We start from the raw sequence: 20,583 nt of genomic DNA on the forward strand, positions 1-20,583 counted from the left end.
CACACCTGTTAATCCCAGCACTCAGGAGGCTGAGGTAGGAGGATCATAGGGTTTGAGGCCAGCCTAGGCTACACAGAGACCCTGTCTAAAAACAAAAACCAACCAAACACCTTTAAAAGTCTGCTATTTCTCAGAGTCAAAAACTATACAACTACAGGTAAGCTTAAGCTTATTATCTTCTATTCAGGTTTCTTCTGTGAGCAAAAATCACCATCTACAATATCTGAATACCTTGGATGTAAAACTAGAGGTAAGAATTGTGAGACAGCACTTGTCCCATGAAGGACAGCATCCTGCTCTCTTAAGAAATCAACCATTTCTCAGCTGACCCTAAGATTCCTTCTATATCTCTATCCCTTTCACTGGTCTATATATTTAGTGTGTACTTTAGAAAATTATTTTTGAACATCTATTTAACATTTATTTTAATTTCTATTTTTATTGATTTCCAAATTTTCACCCAGGTCTAAAAAACAAACTTTAATAATTAATAGCTTGACAAGATGTCAGCTATTTAAGATTTCAGATACTAGGTATCATCTTTTCCTTTTCACTGCCTCGTTTCATTTGGGGGAGAATAGTTAAACTAGATTTTTAAATGCTGTAAAATAAGGCTGGGAAAAGACATCATATAAAGAAAAGAGGTTATTACTTTGAAATTTAATCTTTCCTCATAAGTCAGAAGCAAAGCAATGAAAGAAGGACCTGAGAATAAGGCCAAATTCTTTGCTCACTGGCAACGTGAAACTTCGGAAGTCTGTAGTCACTTTCTAATTTTTTACTTTGAAAGCTAACTTTTGGTTTGGGTGACTGTTTCTAACAGACTGAAGTCAAAAGTGCTTATTATTGAAATGGATAATTTCCACAAGGCCAGATTTAGGCTAAGGGTTATTCTTATTTTATGTTTCCTGAGCTCAAGGTTGTTTAAACCTAGGAACACCGACGTAGAAAAACCTAGATGGGTCTCTCGGATCCTTATTCTAGATTTTTTCTTCTCTAGTCCTTCTCCAAGCTTTCATTACTACCAGCGAGATGTCTTCGTTTACAGTATGTTTGTTATGGTGTCTAGATGTCCCCCCAAAGCTTCATGCAGTCATGGGCAACAGGCTTTTCAGAGGTGGTTGAATCTAGTTTGTGATTGATTGATTCATGGCCCAGTGCTGGGATAAAGGGTGTGAGTGCTACACCTGCCCTAGGGCAAGTAGCCTGCATACAATATGAGGGACGGAAAGAGGCTTGTCCACTTACTCTCCATTGTTGCCTTTAGTATCTTTCACCACCATGAACTGTTGCCCCTCTGCCATGTACTACCCTACCTCGGAGCCAGTGATTATGGACTGAGACCTCTGCAGACCATGAGCTAAATAAACCTTTCTCCCTTTAGTTTTGTATTGGGTGTTATGTCTCAGCAATGAGAAAAGTACCCAAGACAGAATTTGGTATCAGAGGTGGGGTTGTTGCTGTGACATTACCTAGCCATGTGGCTCAGGAGCTTCTGGAACTGGCTTATGGGAAGGGGAAGAGTTTGAAAAGGTTTAGAGATGCCATCTGAAAAAGCAGAGCTGCAACACTTGAGATTGTACAGTATGGGGGATTCTGGCCAGAGCTGAGAAGACCAGAAAGCCAGTAAGGCTAGGCTCAGGAGGTTTCTGATGGGAAGGACTGCATTGACTGCTGGACTCCAATGTCTGTTATGCCTTGGTAGAAAGTTTGTCTGAATTTTGCTTGTGTCCAGAGACTTTGCCTGAGACTAAGGGCAGAGGACTAATTAATCCTGTAGAAGAAATTTCAAGGCAGTCAAATGTTGAGGCAATAGCATGCCTACCTTTGGGGGCTGTTAGTCAGATCTTTGTTGAAAATCAAGAACAATGAGCCCAGAAGAATGATTTAAAACATTGTGAGTATGGACAGAAAGGAAGCCCTAGTAAAGTGGTGCACTGTAAAGGGAGAGCAGAGAAGATCTTGACTGCTGAAAATGAACAAGAGAATAGAAAAGATGGCCAGAGGACATCACAAGCAGCAGCAGGATTCCACCCTTTGCAGCCTCAAAATTGCAAAAGTAAAAGATTTCAGTTTGAGAAGGGCCAGTGGACCATGTTCCAGAATGGTGGTGGCTGCACTACGTTCCAGAATGGCAGCATAGAGAATTTGTTCCTCAGCACTGGACTCAAATGTTCAGCAATCCAGATACTTGATCCTTACAGTCAGGAAAAAGAAGCTTGGTTACTGCTCCAGCTGGCAGCAGATCCCGGCATCATCCATGTGGTGCTGGTGGTATACACAGAATGGAAGAGTTGTGGGGTCAGGAAGGCTTCCACCCAGATTTAATGCCTGGGAGGCCAGGTAGTGTGCCCCTGAGAGGGCAGTGTATGAAGCTGTGAGTGTGAAGCCAAAGGCACAGTGGAAACCCCAGAAGTTTGGAGAAGCCAGGAACATAGATCATCTGAGGAAAATAGCAAGGAAGGAGCAGAGGAGGCCCAAGAGAAAAAAAGCCATGGGAACTAGAACCACCAAGAGTGTCATAGGGGCGGAGCCACCCAAACCCTTTGGAGTTCACAAACTGCTGACAGACTGTCAGATGCTGGACATGAAATTACAGGATTTAGTTTGCCCTGCTGGATTTTGGACTTGCTTTGGTCCCATTTCTTTGTATCCTCCAGTTTGTAATGGAAATGTTTATTTTGTGCCATGGAATGTTGGAAGTGTTTTTCTTTTCATTTGTACAGGGGCTCACAGCTAAGTGTTTGCCTTAAATCTCAGAGACTTTTAGACTTTTCAGCAATGCTGAAACTGTTAGAACTTTGGTAACTCTTGGAGATGGACTAAATGCTTTTTGCATAAAGGGATGGCATGAGTCTTTGCGGGGGGGGGGATCAGGGGTGGAATGTTATATTTTGTGTCTAGATGTCCCCTCAAAGCCTTATGCAGTCATGGGGGGGCCATGATTTTCAGAGGTGACTGAATCTAGAGTTTGTGACTGATTCATGATCCAACACTGGGATTAAAGGTGTGAGTGCTATGGCTGCCCTACCTATGGAGGTAGCCTGCATACAACATGAGGGACAGAAAAAGCTTTGTCCTCTCGTTCTCCATTGTTGCTTTTACTGTCTTCCACCACCATGAACTGCCTTGGAGCCAGTGATTATGGACTGAGACCTCTGCAGACTGTGAGCTAAATGAACCTTTCCCTCCTTAACTTTGGGTGTCAGGTGTGCTGTCTCAGCAATGAGAAAAGTAACTAAGACAACTATCATAGGTTTTTTCTTTTGGTTTTTGGAGACAGTGTCACTAAGTTATCTGCGCTGGTCTTGAACTTGCTTTGTAGTCCAAGCTAGCCTTGAAATTGTAATCCTCCTGTCTCAGGCTCCAAAGTGCTGGGATTACAGGCCTGCTTATCATGTTGTTTACTTTCACACTTTCTAAAAGGAAACACAGATTGATAGAACCTTTGTGAAAAGCAACTTGGCAAAGTTTATCAGCCTTACAAAACATGCATTCCACTTCTAGAGATTTGTTCAAAGAAAACTTTCCTTAGTTCTTTCTCTCCCTACATTAGGTTGATGGGTCATTTAACTGTTCTTAGTATGTTTCTGTACTTTTTCAAAACACTATAATAAACATGTATACTCTTTTGGTAATAAAGTCTTTAAAAATGGTAAATATAAAACACTCTAGCCCAACAATTTTTATTCTGAAGTATTTGGTATTAAATGTGGGGACCATCTCCAGCATCTTATTACTATTCTTGAAAACTCTGTATGTATTAACAGTAGTTTTGCTAAGAACCTAGGGTCTTAGTATTCAGTAACACTGCTCATGCCCACTTTTGTAGCTGTCACTTTCACAGCATGGCTTAAGTAGAGCCTCAAACCACAACACGTAGCTGGTGGACCACTCCTTCAAGAGACTCATGGGCTGTGTAAGTCAACATTACTATGGTAACTATAGCTCTTCCAGGCTTATTTCCTAGTACCACTAACACAAGGATATATCAGAAACTCCAAGTATGATATAAATGAATTATCACATCTCCCAACCTGTTAGATATCTGATACACAGAGTCAGGTTCTCTAAAATCGAAGAATGAATTCTAGGAACAACAGAGTTTAAGAGTAGGCAATATTTATTGAAGGATAGAAAGCTCTGCCTGTGTGGGACAGAAGACACCTGGAACACAGGTTGCCTGAGGACCCCGCTTCTCAGGGGAAGTTTTATAGAGCACAACCATGTGGGTACAACATGGGTCATAGCCATCACCAACCAATAAGATTATGAACATAGCTACTTAAGTAATATTGATCCAATGGGGAAGCAAGTCACAGAGCGAGTGGGCATGGAAAGAACAAAGAACTTCTCAGGCCAGTGATGGACCCAGTGGTCTTGGTTGCCCACTGAGGCGAATCACACCTACCTAGATTTTATTAGACCAGGTGTTATCATTTATCTCATCCCTTGGGGAGTATGTAGGCCTAGTCTTTTGGTTTTTTTTTTTTTTTTTTTTTTTTTGCTGTTGTTGTTTTTTGTTTTTGAGACAGGGTCTCACTAAGCATTTCAGTCTGTCCTTAAACTCACTATATAGCCCAGGCTGGCCTTGAACTCATGGCAATCCTCCTGCCTCAGCCTGAGTGCTAGGGTTACAGGCGTGCGCCACTATGCCTGGCTGTTGTTGAGGTCTAGCCTCCAACTGATGCATCTCTGGCCACTGTTAGTGTGTTTTCATCTTTTGTCTTGACTCTCTTGAGGGCCCAGCTCTACCTGACAGCCTATAATATTCCTATGTAACTCAGCTATCTATAATACCACCACCAAGAGGGAGGAGGCAGGGAGAGGAGGGGAGAGAGGAGGCAGGAGGGTTGGGTGTGGTGACGCACACCTGTGATCCTAGCACTCAATAGGATCATTAAGAGCTGAGGCCAGCCTAGGCTCCACAGTAAGTACAAGGCCAGCCCGAACCATATAGGAGATCCTATCTCAAAAAAAAAGAAGGAGGAGGTATACTAAGGCTCTGGTCCTTGTTGGATAGGCTCATCATCTGATACCAGGTGATATTTAGAAACCTCAGTTTCCACTATCTAATGAAATATCCCCCCTCTTTTTTTTAATAGCACAACACATTACCTAAATTCTCCTGGTCATAGAAAGAAGCTGTAGGAAGAGCAAGTAAGTTTTAAAGGGTGTATGTATGTGTGTGTGCAGATTGTTTTTGCTTTTTTTTGGTTTTTGAGACAGGGTCTTACTCTGTAGTTCAGGCTGGCTTTGAATTCACTATGTAGTCCAGACTAGCTTCGAACTTGCAGCAATCCTCCCGCCTCAGCTTCCCAAGTGCTAGGATTACAGGCATGTACCACCACACTCAGCTATTAAGTGCTCCTTCAAGATGTTTTTCTGATGAGTCCCAGGGGGGTTACATTTCGAGTCTCTGGTCATTGTTTGCGAACTGTTGGGATGACTTTAACACATTCACAATGGGGGCACACACACACGACTGTTCCATTGAGCAGCTTGTTCCACCCGAAGGACTGTCCCATGCCACCTGATGTACCACAGGTGGTTCAAACTGGCAGTAATGTGTTAATTAGAGAGGAAGACAATATGCTATTTTCAGCCTGGGTGTTGGAAGAACTCTTCAAATGTCTCCATTCTGATTTAGAAGAAACTACTTAACAGAAGAAGACTTATTCCTGTCCTTGAATAAACTATAAGAACATATGCTATAACCACAGACAAAGAGAACCATACTTTTTGAAAACTTCATATCCAAAGGCAACTAGGGTTTCTAAATATTACCAAGTATCAGATGTCAAATCTGTTCAATAAGGACCACAGCCTTAACATACTGGATAACAGGCTCCTGTGTGTGTGTGTGTGTGTGTGTGTGTGTGTGTGTGCGCGCACACATGGCACCAGGGATTGAACCCAAGGCCTTCACACTGACGTAATCCCCAGTCCTTTTTTTTTTTTTGCTGTACTGGGGATCGAACTCATGACCTTGCACTTGTCAGGCAGGCGCTTACCAGCCCTCCCCAGGCCTTTTTAATTATTTTTTGGCTTTTTGAGACAGGGTCTCGCTATGCAGTTTGGCTGGCCTTGAGCTCACTTTGTAGCCCAGGCTAGTCTCCAACTCACAACGATCCTCCTGCCTCCGCCTCCCAAATGCTGCGATTACAGGCATGCGCCACCACGTCCAGCTCCTTTTTTTTAAATTTTGAGATGGAGTCTCACTAAGTCACCCAAGCTGGGCTCAAAATTATGATCCTTCTGTCCTGGGATCCCGGAGTGCTACAGTACAGCAGGCACTACCACACCTAGCTTAGCCTCTTTCTTTTAGAATACTCTTGGTGTCTGGTAACTTCCTGTTGTGGTCTGGAGTTTGGATATTAAACGTCCCGAAGGCGGGTGTTGAGGGCTTGGTCAGCAGCCTGTGGCGAGACTAGGAGGCAGTGGAACCTTTAGGAGGTAGGGCCTATGGGGAGGAAGTTAGGTCCCTGGGGCCCTGACCTTGAAGGGACTCCTGGGACCCTGTTCCCTCACATCTCTCTCTCACTCTGCTTTCCAGCAAACCTAAGGTGAGCAGCTTTGCTCTATCATGTGCTCCTCACCATGATCTGCCTCACTAGAGGCCCCAGACCAATGAAGCCAAGTGACCAGAGATGGTCACCTCTGAAATCATGAACCAAAGTAAGTCTTTCCTCCTTCTAAGTTGTCTATTTCAGGTATCCTGCTTCGGTAATGGAAAGCTAACATACTTCTCCTCTAGAACCCAGCTTTCCTTACACTAATTCTCCTTGAACATATTTTCTCAAACAGGTTTTTATTTGATGACTCAAGTGAAATTTTCTGAGGTAAAAAACTTCACATCAACTCAGTAGGTACTTCCCTTACCATAAGCCTGACTTGAGCAAGGGAAGATATAGAGTGTTTTTGTTACAAGACCAGTTTAATTTTTGGCTCCAGAAAAGCCTGAGTCTTTCCGTCAGGGATCACTCTATATAATTTTTTTTGGAAAATAATTTCGTATTTCAGTTATGACTGTGGCTTGTCTGAGGCCTAGTGCCTCACGGTGTGCACTGGCCTCCAGTCACAGTTGAGGCTCAAGGTCCCGTGGTGCTGTGATGCCCTAGGGCAGGACTGCACCAGCTGAAGACATACTGGTTCCCTGAGAAACCAGTAGTTATAAAAATGGAGCTTCACCTTGGGGAAAGGACAAACTCCTCCTCAACCTGCCATCTCTGCCCACAGTCCTCATCAACATAAAGATCCTCACTGACCTGAGTCATCCAATAATCCCTCCAATTATTGTATATACCCAACACATAGCTCAGAGTGTCTTTGTCTTTGCCCATCCTGAGGCACTGACCTCCCGCTCCCCAGTCACGCATTATTAAATTTGTCTCTGTTTCTGACTTATTCCTTTTCCATACCCCTCGTATAGGCAGATGGGAATCTTGGCCAGGTCCTCAATACTTGGTAGCTCACACCAAACCAGACTCCTCCAAATTTAGGCATAAGTATTCCAAGTATTCAAATTAATTTCAGAAATATCCTCTAGGGTCAGGCAGATTCTTCTAGTTTAGGAAGACTCCTTTAGGCCTCACCTTGGGACATATGACACTTCAGTGAGCACTATATTTGCATGACTGATATTTTCTTGTTCCTTTTCAAATTCCTACACAATTTTTCATGTATAAAAAAATCTCTCCCAGGAACAAAGGATCCTAGGAAGAATTTCCAAGGCTGACTCTGCCTCCACACCCCAATCCTACTGAATGAAAGTCTCTCAGGATTAATTGATTATTTGGTTGTTTGAGACAGGGTCTCATTATGTAGTTCAGGCTGGCCTCGAACTTGTGGTAACACTCCTGCCTCAGCCTCTCAGGTCCTGGGATCACAGGCATGTGCCATCATTCCCAGCCTAAATTTTTAAATTTAAATAGTTTTACAAGTTGGCCCCTTATAGTCTTTACACATGCTGAAGTACGAGGACCTCTGCACTGGAGCAACTGTAAGAGTGAATGAGGGCTGAAAATGTGGCTCAGAGGTAAAACATTGCCTGGAATGCATGAGGCGCTGGGTTCCATCTCTGGCACCCTCCTCCCCGCAAAAAGAAAAGGGAACTAAAGGGAAAGGGAGAGTGAAAGAACCCTAGCAAGCGGAGGCAGGCAGGATTTGACACTGAGGATTTAATACCAGTGGGGGAACAGGACTGTGAAAGTGGGTGAGATCATTAACACCTTTGCTTTATAATTCCAACTCTTTCCTACATCGTCTTCAGTTAGGCTGGTTGCATCAGTGCATTGATACTTTCTTCTACCTCTGAGAGCTTCTTCAGTATTTGGTTGACCTTCACCTCATCAAATTCCAAACACAGAAATTCAGACTCCTGTAAAACATAAAAAGATGTTTTAGAAGGGACCCCTAAGACAGCAAAGGCTCTTCATCTGGTATGATCAAGCTCCAAAGACCTAGGGGTTGAACTCAGGGTCTTTACATTACATTGAGCTTTTTTCCCCAGACTTTTTTTTTAATTATCTTTCTTGAGACAGGGTCTTACAAAGTTGCCAGGGTGAGTTTGATTTTATAATCCTCCTGCCCCAGCCTACCACATGCTGGGACTACAAGTATATACCGCACCCCCAGCTAGTCTCTATTCTTTTTGTCTTTTTGAGACAGGGTTTTGCTATGCAGTTCAGGCTGGCCTTGAGCTCACTTTGTAGCCCAGGTTGGTCTTGAACTCGCAACAATCCTCCTGCCTCAGCCTCCTGAGTGCTGGGATTACAGACATGCACCACCACGCCCGGCTAGCCTCTATTTTTTGAGATCAACTTTTTAGCTTCCACATATAAGTGAGAATATTTGGAGCTGGTATTTGTTTTTCTGTACCCAACCTGTTTCACACAACGTATTGTCCTTCAGTTCTATGCATGCTGCTGCAAATGACAGAATTTCTCTTTCTTTCCCTCCCTGTCTCCAACCCCTGTCCTCCTTTTGCCATGGTAGGGATCAAACCCAGGACCTCAAGCATGCTAGGCAAATACTGTCCCTGAGCTATACACCCCTTCCCATTACCAGAATTATTTTTCACAGCTGAATAACATTACCCTTGTGTATATACCACCTTTTCTTTATCCATTTATTCACGGATGGACACAGGTTGATTTCCTATCTTGCCTATTATGAACAGTGCTACAAAAAACATGAATACTGATGTCTTTTTGACATATTCATTGCAACCCCTCTGGATATACAGCACACCCAGGGGTGGGACTGCTGGGTCATATGTTAATTCTATTTCTGGTTTTCTGAGAAGCTTCCAGAGGTTTTGCACAACGCTCACACTGGTTTACACTTCCACAGACTGTACACCCTCTCCCTTTTCCTCGCATCCTCAACACCTGTGATTTTTCTGTCTCTTTCACGGCAATCATTTGAACTGCAGTGAAATGATGTGTCACTGTGATTCTGATTTGTCTTCACCTAATGATCAGTGATGTTGAACCATTTATACAGAAACCCGCTCCCTCCTGAGGAATAAGCCCAAGGCCTTGCTTATGCCAAGCAAGTGCGCTACGAGCTACAGCCCCAGCTCTTGTTTGTTGTGTATTTACTTTTTCCAGGACTATACCTATATGCTCTTTTAGTTTGCAATTTGTTTTGTCTTTGTTTTTTTGTTTTTCTTCCAGTACCAGGAATCAAACTCACAACTTTACGCTTGCCAGGCAGGCGCTGTGCCACTTTGCTAAATCCCCAGCCCTCCTATATGCTCTTTTGAGAAATGTTTATCCTGGCCATTATCCATTTTTAACTGGATTATCTGTGGAGTTTTAAAAGACTTTATTATTATTGTTGTTGTTATTTGCTGTCGAGTTCCTTATATATTCTAGAAATGAATCCCTATAACAGATGAATAGTTTATAAATATTTTCTCCCATTCTATAGGTTGTCTCTTTACTGATCATTTTGTTTGCTGTAGCTTAGCTTATTTCTAAGGAAAGCCACATTCTAAAAAGAAAAAGGCGACTAGATAAAGACAAAATTTGCCAGGCATGGTGGTGCATGCCTGTAATCCCACCACTCTGGAGGCTGAGGCAGGAGAATCATCACTGTGAATTCGAGGCCAGCCTGGGCTACAAAGTGAGCTCAAGGCCAGCCTGAACTGCACAGTGAGACCCTGTCTCAAAAAGACAAAAAAAAAATTAAAAAAAAAAAAAAAGACAAAATTAAACAGATACATTTTCCTTTAACTCCCAAACTTCATCTCTCTCCGCAGACAAAACAATGCACACTTAACAATTTTTAAAAGTCAGACAAAACCATAAATGACCCTTGAAGAAACTGAACTATTTAATTATGTTATCAAGATATAGCCTCACTTAGTTGTACTATGAAAATATTTATAAACAATTCAAGAGCCTATAAATTGAGACTTAATATTATGAGGCTTTCTTTGCATTTTGCATTTGGATAGAGTACTCTATGAAAAGTACATCTAATATACTTGATTGTTTGTTTTTTGAGACAGCATCTTGCTGTCTAGTTCAAGCTGGCCTTGAACTTGGAGCAAATCCTCCTGCCTCAACTCCTAAATGCTGAGATTACAGGCATGTACCACCATGCCCAGCTTATACTTCAAAATACATTCAGAAATACAGATGATGCTTATCAAGCCAGAAGCTGAGAATGCAAAGCCATCTGTATAAAAAGTAGATCTAAGCCAGGCGTGGTGGTGCACGCCTGTAATCCCAGCACTTGGGAGGCTGAGGCAGGAGGATCGTTGCAAGCTTGAGACCAGCCTGGGCTACAGAGTGAGCTTAAGGCCAGTCTGAACTGCATAGCAAGACCCTGTCTCAAAAAGACCAAAAAAAAAAAAAAAAAAAAAAAAAAAAAAAAAAAAAAGTACATCTAATACACTTGAAAATACATTTTATTTTATTTTACTTTTTTGTCTTTTTTGAGACAAGGTCTCACTCTGCAGTTCAGGCTGGCCTTGAGCTCACTTTGTGGCCCAGGCTGGTCTCGAACTCGCAAGGATCCTCCCGCCTCAGCCTCCCGAATGCTGGGATTACAGGCGTGCGCCACCACGCCCAGCAAAAACACATTTTAAAATATGTCAAGCCAGAAGCAGGAAATACCACAGCAATATTGTGAAATATTGTACTGCACTTTTTTTTCAAAGTCCTCTTTCTTTATTAGGTCTATTTGGTAGTAACGATGAGGGATGACAAGACTAAAGTACAGTGTCTGTATTTAAGTGTATGGATCAAAAGTTAGAACTCATTTCTTTTAGCAGAAGACGCAGTATGGGGCAATCAGAAAGTTGCTGTCGGAATAAGAAGTGGGCACACCATTATCAGTAACATCTATTGTGCCCAGTGTGGTGGCACACACCTGTAACCCAGAACTTGGGAAGCTGACGCAGGATGATCACCAGGAGTCCAAGGCCAGCCTGGACTACACAGTGAGTCCAATGCCAGCCTGAACTATAAAGCAAAACCCTGTCCCCCTCAAAAAAAGAACATGTATTCTATGATCATGAAAGTGTATTAAATTCAAGAGCTTAAATAACAATCCCAAATTAAAATAAAAAACAAAGGCACATATTCAAAATTTTCTCTCTCAGATACAAAAGCTACTAAGTCATAAAATCCTCAGAAGAGACCCTTCAGAGGTCATACTCCAAACCAACCAAAAAAACCCAGTTTTAACAACTTCCGGAGGGGGGCACGGTCACCTCTCAAATTCCGAACTCCTTTTCTGGTAATCAGTCTATACTCAGGAAACTTTTCATGTGTTAAGCCTAAATCAGTCCTTTAAACTCTTTTCTTAGCAAGATCTGCTATCCGGCAGATATTTGGTTTTTCCCATCCACAACTAAATGTTGTAGCACATACAGTGCACCATCGGGTTACAGCCGGCCTGACAACTTGGGTTATGCCTGGGATTTTAGTTTTAACTTACGAAGTCTTGAGTTGTGACCTGAATGCTGGCCACTTGTGCTTCCAGATGGTGTCAGGTAAAGCTTTAACCCTTAGGAGTCCTGGAAGGAACGTTACAAATCCTGTCCTGTAAGGGGTTACTGAGCAATCCTGGACCAGTGTCTTCCTAAGGACAGTGAGAGCTGCCTGTGCACAGGAGAGAGTGACAGCTGTGTAGAGGAGCCCGAGCTTCACAACTGCCAACCTGGTTATAAGCAGCCCTGGAGAATGAACTGAGTTCGGAAGTCAGGGGTCCACGGTAACTTCACTTAAACGATCTTATCTAGGCCCAATAAGCATACCGAAGTGGTTCCTCTGCAGAACAATATTATAGTGATAAAATACTGAAATAGAAAATAAAAGCTGATTTATGAAATATTTAAGTGAAACCATTCGTCATGCCCACAAAACTATAGACCCCAGAAAATAACCACAGGCTTGAAGTCATAGAGAATTTTCTTTCCTTCTTTTTTCCAGTTGTTTGTTTTTGCTTTTTCATGAATGTGAACACATTTTTAGTCTTGTTTTGTTCCTGTTCTTCTTTCTTTCCCTTCTGTCTTCTTTATCAGTTTCCTGAGGCTTGGAAAAATCTTCCTTTGTCCTTCAGCCTTGCTTCTAATCTCTTTCTCTTCTTTTATTTATCTATTTTTTCCTCTGATGTCTTTAAAATGGTCTCCTTTTAGAGTAAAATCACTCTATTGAGTGGGTATTTACTGTATATAACTTTCTGTCTTGGATCTTGTCATATAGCTATACATCGTACCTATGGTTAAAGTTAGCAAATTAATAGTTATCATAGTTTGTCATTTTCTAAACTGTGCTTGATGCTATTATTATAGATTGTACTATTTTAGCCAACGTGACATAGTTGTGGTCAATTGATCTTCATTGCCTGCCACCACCAAGGGTTAAAGCTTTACCTGAGACCATCTGGAAGCACAAGTGGCCAGCATTCAGGTCACAACTCAAGACTTCGTAAGGTGGATTATCTGAGGGTCATAAAAAATACTACAGTCTGGCCCCAAAGAATTGGGTGCTAGGGGCTGGGGATTTAGCTCAGCAGCACAGCGCCTGCCTGGCAAGCGCAAGGTCCTGAGTTCGATTCCCGGTACAGGAAACAAACAAACAAACAAACAAAAACCAAAAAGAAAGAATTGGGTGCTAGGCCAAACAGGCAGCAACCTTTCATCCCTAATAAATTGGGACAGACTCAAACGCCAAAAGCCAGCTATGCCTAGAAGACATCTCTGAAAAGCAGTTATTTCCTAAAGAGGTCTCAATACTAGTAAAAAAGCTACCTATCATAAGCAATTTATGAACCTCAACACAGAAAACAAATTTACAAAATGATAAAACAGAAGCAAGATGCAACCCATAATCCCCAACTTGCCCAGAGCAAGTCAATGGCAAATTGAGGAAGAAGAAATTAAAATCCTCCCAGCTAAGTTTTATGAAACGGTGGCAACAGACTTAACAAAACAGATCACTAAGTCTCTTGACAAAAACAAAGCAGACAGAATTAAAGAGATGATGACCATAATGAAGGAAATGATTAGTGAATCTAGAGTAGATACAGATTAAAAAAAAACAAAACAGAGCTTAGGAAAGACATGGAAACCACGAATGTCATAAAACAGGCTCAAATTGAAATCCAGGAGAATAAAAATTCTATTAAAATATGTGCAGCAGAGTCAACCAATGTAAAGATAGAATATCTGATCTAGAAGACAGGCTTGTGGCCGGCAACCATCAAATGAAAGACCTCTCAAAAACATTAATAGACCATGAAAAATCAATCCAAGAGCTGGTAGGTGATGCAAAGAAGACTAATATAAAATTAATTGGAATCAATTAAGAATCAGAAAATAGCAGAAAGGGTATTAAGAAATCTGTTCACACACACACAAAAAACAAAAAAACAAATAAAAGGGGGGCGCTGGGGATATAGCTCAGTGGCACAGCGCCTGCCTGGCAAGCGCAAGGTCATGAGTTAGATTCCTGGTACTGGAAAACCACCCCCGTCCCCCGAAAAGAAATCTGTTCACAGAAGTAATAGCACAAAACTTTCCACATATGGAAAAAAGATTGAGACACAGACAAGTGAGGCATGCAGAACCCCACACAGTCATTGGACAGTCACGTAGAAAAAACTACACCAAGGCATATAATAGGCAAGATTCTAGAAATTCAACATAAGAACAGAATATTAAAAGCTGTTAGAGAAAAGAAACAAATCGCCTATAAAGGAATGCCCATCAGAATCAAAGATGACTTTTCAATTCACACCCTAAGTCAAGGAGAGCTTCGAGTGAAGTATTTCAAGTCCAAAAGAAAACAACCTCCAACCCAGACTGACGTACCCCACAAAATTATCTTTCAAAAACGATGGAAAAATAAGATACTTCCATAGTAACACCTGAAGAAATTCATGATCACCAAGCCAGCACTCCAAAACTTTCTGAAGGATATTCTAGAAAAAGACAATGAAGATAACAATTCCATGAATCCCAATAAGATGAATCTACCGGTCAAGGTATCTTAGTTGCTTTTCTCTCATTGCTGGAACAAAATACCCAACACCCAAAATTAGGGAAAGAAAGGCTTATTTAGCTCACAGTTTGTGGAGGTTCCAGTCCCTACTTAGTTGACTCCAAGGGAGGGTGACACATGGCAGAGGGCCAACAGCTCATGGCAGATGAAACACAGCAAAAGCAGCAAAAGCAAAAGAGGCATAAAGGGTGGAGCAAGCCTCTTTCCCTCCCTTATACAGTATGCTGGCTACTGGCCCCAGGGCGGGTGTAGCACACACATGGCCAATCCCAGCACTAGACAATGAACCAATCACAAAGTCTAGATTCAGCTGCCTCCGAAAGCCCACCCCCCACCATGACTGCATGAGGCTGTAAGGGGACATCCAGAAACAAACCATAATACAAAACAAGCAATTAAACAGAGGGAAACACAGGGAACCAACAACAGGAAAGTAGCATGACAAAGGTAAGTCAATACACATCAGTTACGACCATCCATGTGAACGGTCTTAAAAATGATAAAGTGGAAGGCGCAAGTGGGAAGGGGTACCTTAGGATCCTGATAATCAATAGTGATGTAAGAAGTCCACATAGAGGCTGGGGATTTAGCTCAGCAGCACAGTGCCTGCCTGGCAAGCACAAGGTTGTGAATTCAATTCCCGGTACTGGGAAAAAAACAACAACAAAAAAGTGCACATAAAGCTGGCCAGATTTCATAAGGCGTTTTTGCAAAATTTTTCTCTTGGTGTCCTGGCTGACACAAAGAGACTTTACTGAACACAAACTTTGGCCATGAACGCTGTTCTCTAGACTGCCCTTCTGTGAACCTAAATGACTCTCCGAGCTCCAGTGATCCAGTTCTGTGCCCCCAGTGTTCGACACACGAGCGAGGACAAGGGGCAGTGTCAAAACTGGCACAACTTCTTCCCTTCTTTCTCTTTTTTGAGACAGAATCTCAAAAAAGGGAGGCAGTTCAGGCCGGCCTCGAACTCACTTCTCTCAGCCTCCAAGTGCTGGGATCACAGGCCTGCGCCACCCCACTTGGCTGGCACTCACTTCTTGAAATATGATTATATAATAACTTTAAAAACCTATTAACCCTGAACATTGCCTACTAGAGAAATTTGAAACGTCTCCTTAGTAAACCTGTATTTACCACCTGCTTCTACACTTCCTGTGGCTTTCTCAGAATTATCACTGATACCGTTCCTTAACTCCTTCAGGAGACACTGAATCCCAGAAACAGCTTTTCTGAGCAAAAGATTATCTGATTTCCTTCCTAATGAACCATTTATTAAAAATTAAAAATGAATAGTTCCTTGAAAACTGATAGTTTTCATCTGTCCTATCATATTCGTTCTCTATCCTTCTCTGCCCTACAACACATCGTGTGGGGCTATTCTGTAAAGCTTCTGCCAAGGTCATTAATGAGCTGGTCACTAAATGAGGAATTGTATATAGTGCATACATCACAATATTCAGAATAAAGAAATGGTCAAAGGAAACTCCAACTTGAGAACTTCACTTTTATTTGCATAACTCTTATATGCAGTACTGTAACGTATAACAGAACACAAAACTACAATACTGTACTGCATAGTAAATAAAAAATTACAGTGCTATAGAAATAAGATATACTATACAAAAAGACACTGAAGCACTATAAACAAGATGTGCAGAACTGTACAAAAAAGAGACAAGTCATCAGTCTTAGTACCAGGTCAAATGCCTGAGCATACACATAAAGGAGCGAATCTAGACTGCCAAAGTACGTAGTCACCAAATACAAACCCAAAATGAGCAAGATTTTCATCATGCCTAAGCAGGCAAATCACACATCAGTATCACACTGAATGAGGGAAAAACTTCACTTCAATCTTTAAGAAACCAACAGACAAAACTCAGCATTTTAATGAAAGAATATTGCTAATTTTAGTTTGAAGTTCAAAACGGAGCACATCATCTCTAATGAAGTACGTTCTAGAGCATACTCATTTGTAAACAACTCTGACAAACCACAATGTATTTACATGAAAGGAATACAGATGATTACCACCTCCACCAGAACTCCAAGTCATCTAGAGTTGGCTGAATATCACCAGTGGAGAGGAATAAACCATGCAATGGCACTTGCCTTCTAAGGGCTCCTGATCATCTACATGTTAAGATCCATAAACACCATGTAATACATCTAATACAAAAACAGAAGTGCAACAATAATGACAACTCCGTGGCCAGAAAGGAAGGCAGAAGTGGTTCTAATCAAACCAATTCTGGACTGCTCATTTTCTCCAACTAGAGGGACCTCTAATTTGTTCTGCCAATGGAATAATTTACCTACTCCCAGCTTTCTCCATGTTGTTTCCTTAAGTTATTCAAGATAGCACTATTGAACAAAAATAGAGTTGGAAAACATTTCCCTTGGCCCTTCTCCAAAGGAAGCTAATAAATCTATGCAAGGAATGAAATAGTTGGTTTTTGTTGTTTGTTTTTTGAGACAGGTATCACTACGTAGTTTAGGCTGGTCTTGAACTTGCTATGTAGCTCAGGGTCCTCATGTGATCCTCCTGCCTCAGCCTCCCATTGCTTTGATTATAGGTTTGCGCCACCACACTGACAAAGAGAGCAAAGGATGAAATGACCAAGGACAGGATGACTTTCTTATTCAGAAAAGTTAATGTGGAAAAAAAGACTTAGATTTTTTTTTGACTAGGGCTGTGGGGACTAATTTTGTTGGGTTCCAACTGCTAAAGCTCTTCCGGCTTGTACCACTGTATTAGTTTGCCAGGCTGCCATAACAGAATACCATAGACTAGGTAGATTATACCCAAAAATTTATTGCTCACAGTCCAAGACCAATGACCAGCAGATTTAGGTTCTTCTGAGGCCTTTCTTTTAGACTCAAAGACAGCCACCTTCATCCACGGCTTCTGTGCATAAGCACCGCAGATGTCTTTCTCTTCTCAGAAGGACAACAGTTATTTTGGATTCCAGCCCCACCCTAACAGCCTCCTTGTAACTCAATCACTTACTGAAAGGCCTTCTGTCCAAATATAGCCAGATTCTGAGTTACAGAACAGATTCAATATATGTATTTGGGGTAGGGGGTACAATTTAGTCAGTAATAATCCCCAGTGCTCAGAAGGCCCTTCTCAAGTACTTGGTGTTTGTGATTGAGATGATGACAAATATGACAATGATGACAAAGACAGGGACGGCGGTAGTGACAAAAATATCACATTTAATTGTTAGTTTTTCTGCTTATATTGCAAAAATAAGAATTTCTAAACTGCAATCCCAGCATTTGGGAGGCTGAGGCAGGAAGATCAATGTAAGTTTGAGGACAGCATGGGTGGCTACATAATGAGTTTCAGCAGCCTGATCTACATAGCAAGGCACTGTCTCAAAAGGGAAGAAGAAAGAAAAAAAAAAAAAACACAAAAAATTCTAGTAGTCTAGAAAAAAGCAAAACAAAACAAAATGGAAAACTACACACACATCGAGAAAAACTGTTAACTGGCCAGGTCAGCCAGGTCAGTGTGGCAGAAGCCATATCTGGCCTCACGCTCTCTGAACTTTGTTTTGAAATGTCATTTAATCTACAGGTGCTTCTAGGATAAAACCTGTCAGGAAGGAGAACAGAAAATAGCACAAAAGAAGTCTCTCCCCATCCCTAGATCCTATTAAGTGTCTTGCCTGCCACGCTGTGTCCCAAAGTCTAGAGAGGGATCTGACCAGGTGTCCTGTGGGACAATGTGGGCCTGAGGGAGGAGAAAGGGTCTGCGGTCACCGGGTGTAGTCAGTCTCCAGCCTCTCGGGCTCGAACAGCTCACTGCGAACTGCTGGAGATGGGGTGGAGGGAGACAGGAAGAGAGGAGCCACATCCTCACCCTCAGGTTTAAGGCTGACATCACAAGTTGCTGGGTCCTTTGTCCAAATGAAATAACCACCCCTCTCAATTAACATTAACAACACTCCCTCAGGTTAGAAAGCCCTTTCACGTTCTTGGTCTCATTTGATCCTCAGGGGCCAGGGATATAGCTCAGCGGCACAAGTGCCTGCCTGGCAAACACAAGGTCCTGAGGTCAGTTTCCAGTACCAAAAGAACAACAACAACAAACAAACTGGAGATCATTTGATCCTTAGAACAATCCTGTTAAGCAGCAAAAGAAAAAGCCAAAAGGTAAGATAGTCTGAACAATTACAAAAGTGACAGAATTTGCCCACCTGACTCAAAGCAGATCTTTTTCAGCCCGACAAAAAGACTGTCCGAAAATGCAGTGGGTTTTAAGGGATTTGGTATACTTTGACATCACTTACAGAAGAAAGTAACCCCCACTTAAAAATGCCCACAATTCTATAAACTGGAACTTAAAAGTTTAACCCTCTGCAGAAGATAGAAGTAGTCGGGTCCTGACTGAGAAGACTATGGCAGATTCTGACTTGGTCACCACCACTCACACAGCAGACGCTGAAAGCAGTGCAGGGAACTGGAAAGTTTAGGGCGGGTGGGACACATCCCCGGGCCGCTGAGAAAAAGTGAATGCCAAAGTTAAAGAAAAATCAGCACAGAAGATATGTACTGGGGAGATTGTGTAAAAAAGGCTAACACATCTGAAGACATAAGCAAATTCAGGGGAGACAAAATTATACTTAAAAAGGATAATGGTAACATTAATACACAGTAACACTGGTTAACACTGAGTGAGCACACACACAATGTCAAGCTTTGTACATGCACTCTTCCTGCCAGAGAAGACCATTTTATTACATTTTACAGAAGAGGAAAGATAATGAGTCAGTTGCTCAAAGCCATACAAGGAGTAAGCGGAAGAGCCAGTTTAAAACCCAGATCTGCCTGGCTTTAGAACCTGAGCACTTAGTCATTCACGATCCTGACTCACTTTCATATATAACTTAAACATCATCATTAACAGTCACTAAGCACCTACATGTGCATGCCGTCCTATGATTCAGCTAACTTTAACAAAGGCTCAAAGGAAAGCTGGGTGTTGCCTATATGATGATACTCAAAGTAAATCTACAGTGGGCAATAAAAACCACTTTATGGATATGAGTACATCTGTCTTGTTACTTTTCTTGTTGTTGAGACAAAATACTCAACACACAAGCTAAAGGACCAAAGGTTCATTTCAGCTCACAGTTTGTGGAGATCTCAGCCCACAGTTGGCTGGCTCCAAGGCAGGGCAGCATGGCAGGGAGATGTGGCAGAGGAGAAACAGTCCATGGCAAGGCAGGTAGCAAGCAGCAAGCAGCAAGCAGCCAGCCTTCTGGACTTTCATCCCATCTAGATCACAAGTCTATTGAACGGGGTCACCCATACCCAGGGTGGGGCCTTTCCATGATTCACACCCAGAACCATGCTAAGCCTATTAGTGAACTAATCCAGTACTGTACACCCTTAAGCCCAGAATCCAGTCACTTCCCATGATCCAACCACCTCCCAAAAGCCCCACTTATGAGTGCAAGAGGCTTTGGGGGGTCATCTAGATGTAAATCTTAATAGCATCCTAGCTGCATTTGGAAAACTTCTACTATGACTGCAGTGGTGTGATGGGGCAGAAGCCCAGCTGAAATAATACACACACAGGATGCAGGCTGAGAAGCACACCATAAAGAGACTAAGCTCTCACAATGGCTGTTAATCCCTCTGCTGGTGTAGAGGTGGTGAGGCAGGGAGGATTCCCTAAATAGCAACTTGTTACCATTAGTAGGAGAAGGAGGAGCAGGGCTTACCTTCACTGTTCTAGAAGCCAGCATGTGAAGCTCCTGGAATGAGATTCCTTCTCTCTTTTTTTGCGGAGGGGGCTTTTTTCTGGTACGGGAATCGAATTCATGACCTTAGGCTTGCTAGGCAGGCTCTGTGCCACTGACCTAATCCCCAGCCCCAAGATTCCTTCTCCATTACTCCAAATTACTCCAGTACTAACCAAAATACCTGTTAAACCGAGGGTTATATGTGTGTAACAGGAAATCTGCCTGTAATCTCCCTTGTTTTCTGATCTAGGACACCAAATTATCCCTTTAAAAAAAAAAAAATCGGGGCTGGGGATTTAGCT

At 42.2% G+C, this 20,583-nt stretch overlaps 1 protein-coding gene across 1 annotated transcript in view; it reads right to left on the reverse strand.

The window, feature by feature from the left end:
* Positions 1-8,161: 8,161 nt before the first annotated feature.
* Positions 8,162-20,583, reverse strand: part of Commd1 (copper metabolism (Murr1) domain containing 1) — a gene marked incomplete at its 5' end in the record, with an annotated part of 104,909 nt that continues 92,487 nt past the window's right edge. The window contains 1 exon segment of the mRNA XM_013514647.1: positions 8,162-8,380. Coding sequence (XP_013370101.1) covers positions 8,273-8,380 — 108 coding nt within the window.

This window comes from Chinchilla lanigera, unplaced genomic scaffold, assembly GCF_000276665.1.
Source record: "Chinchilla lanigera isolate Chin_1 unplaced genomic scaffold, ChiLan1.0 scaffold00023, whole genome shotgun sequence".
Classification (NCBI taxonomy): Eukaryota; Metazoa; Chordata; class Mammalia; order Rodentia; family Chinchillidae; genus Chinchilla; species Chinchilla lanigera.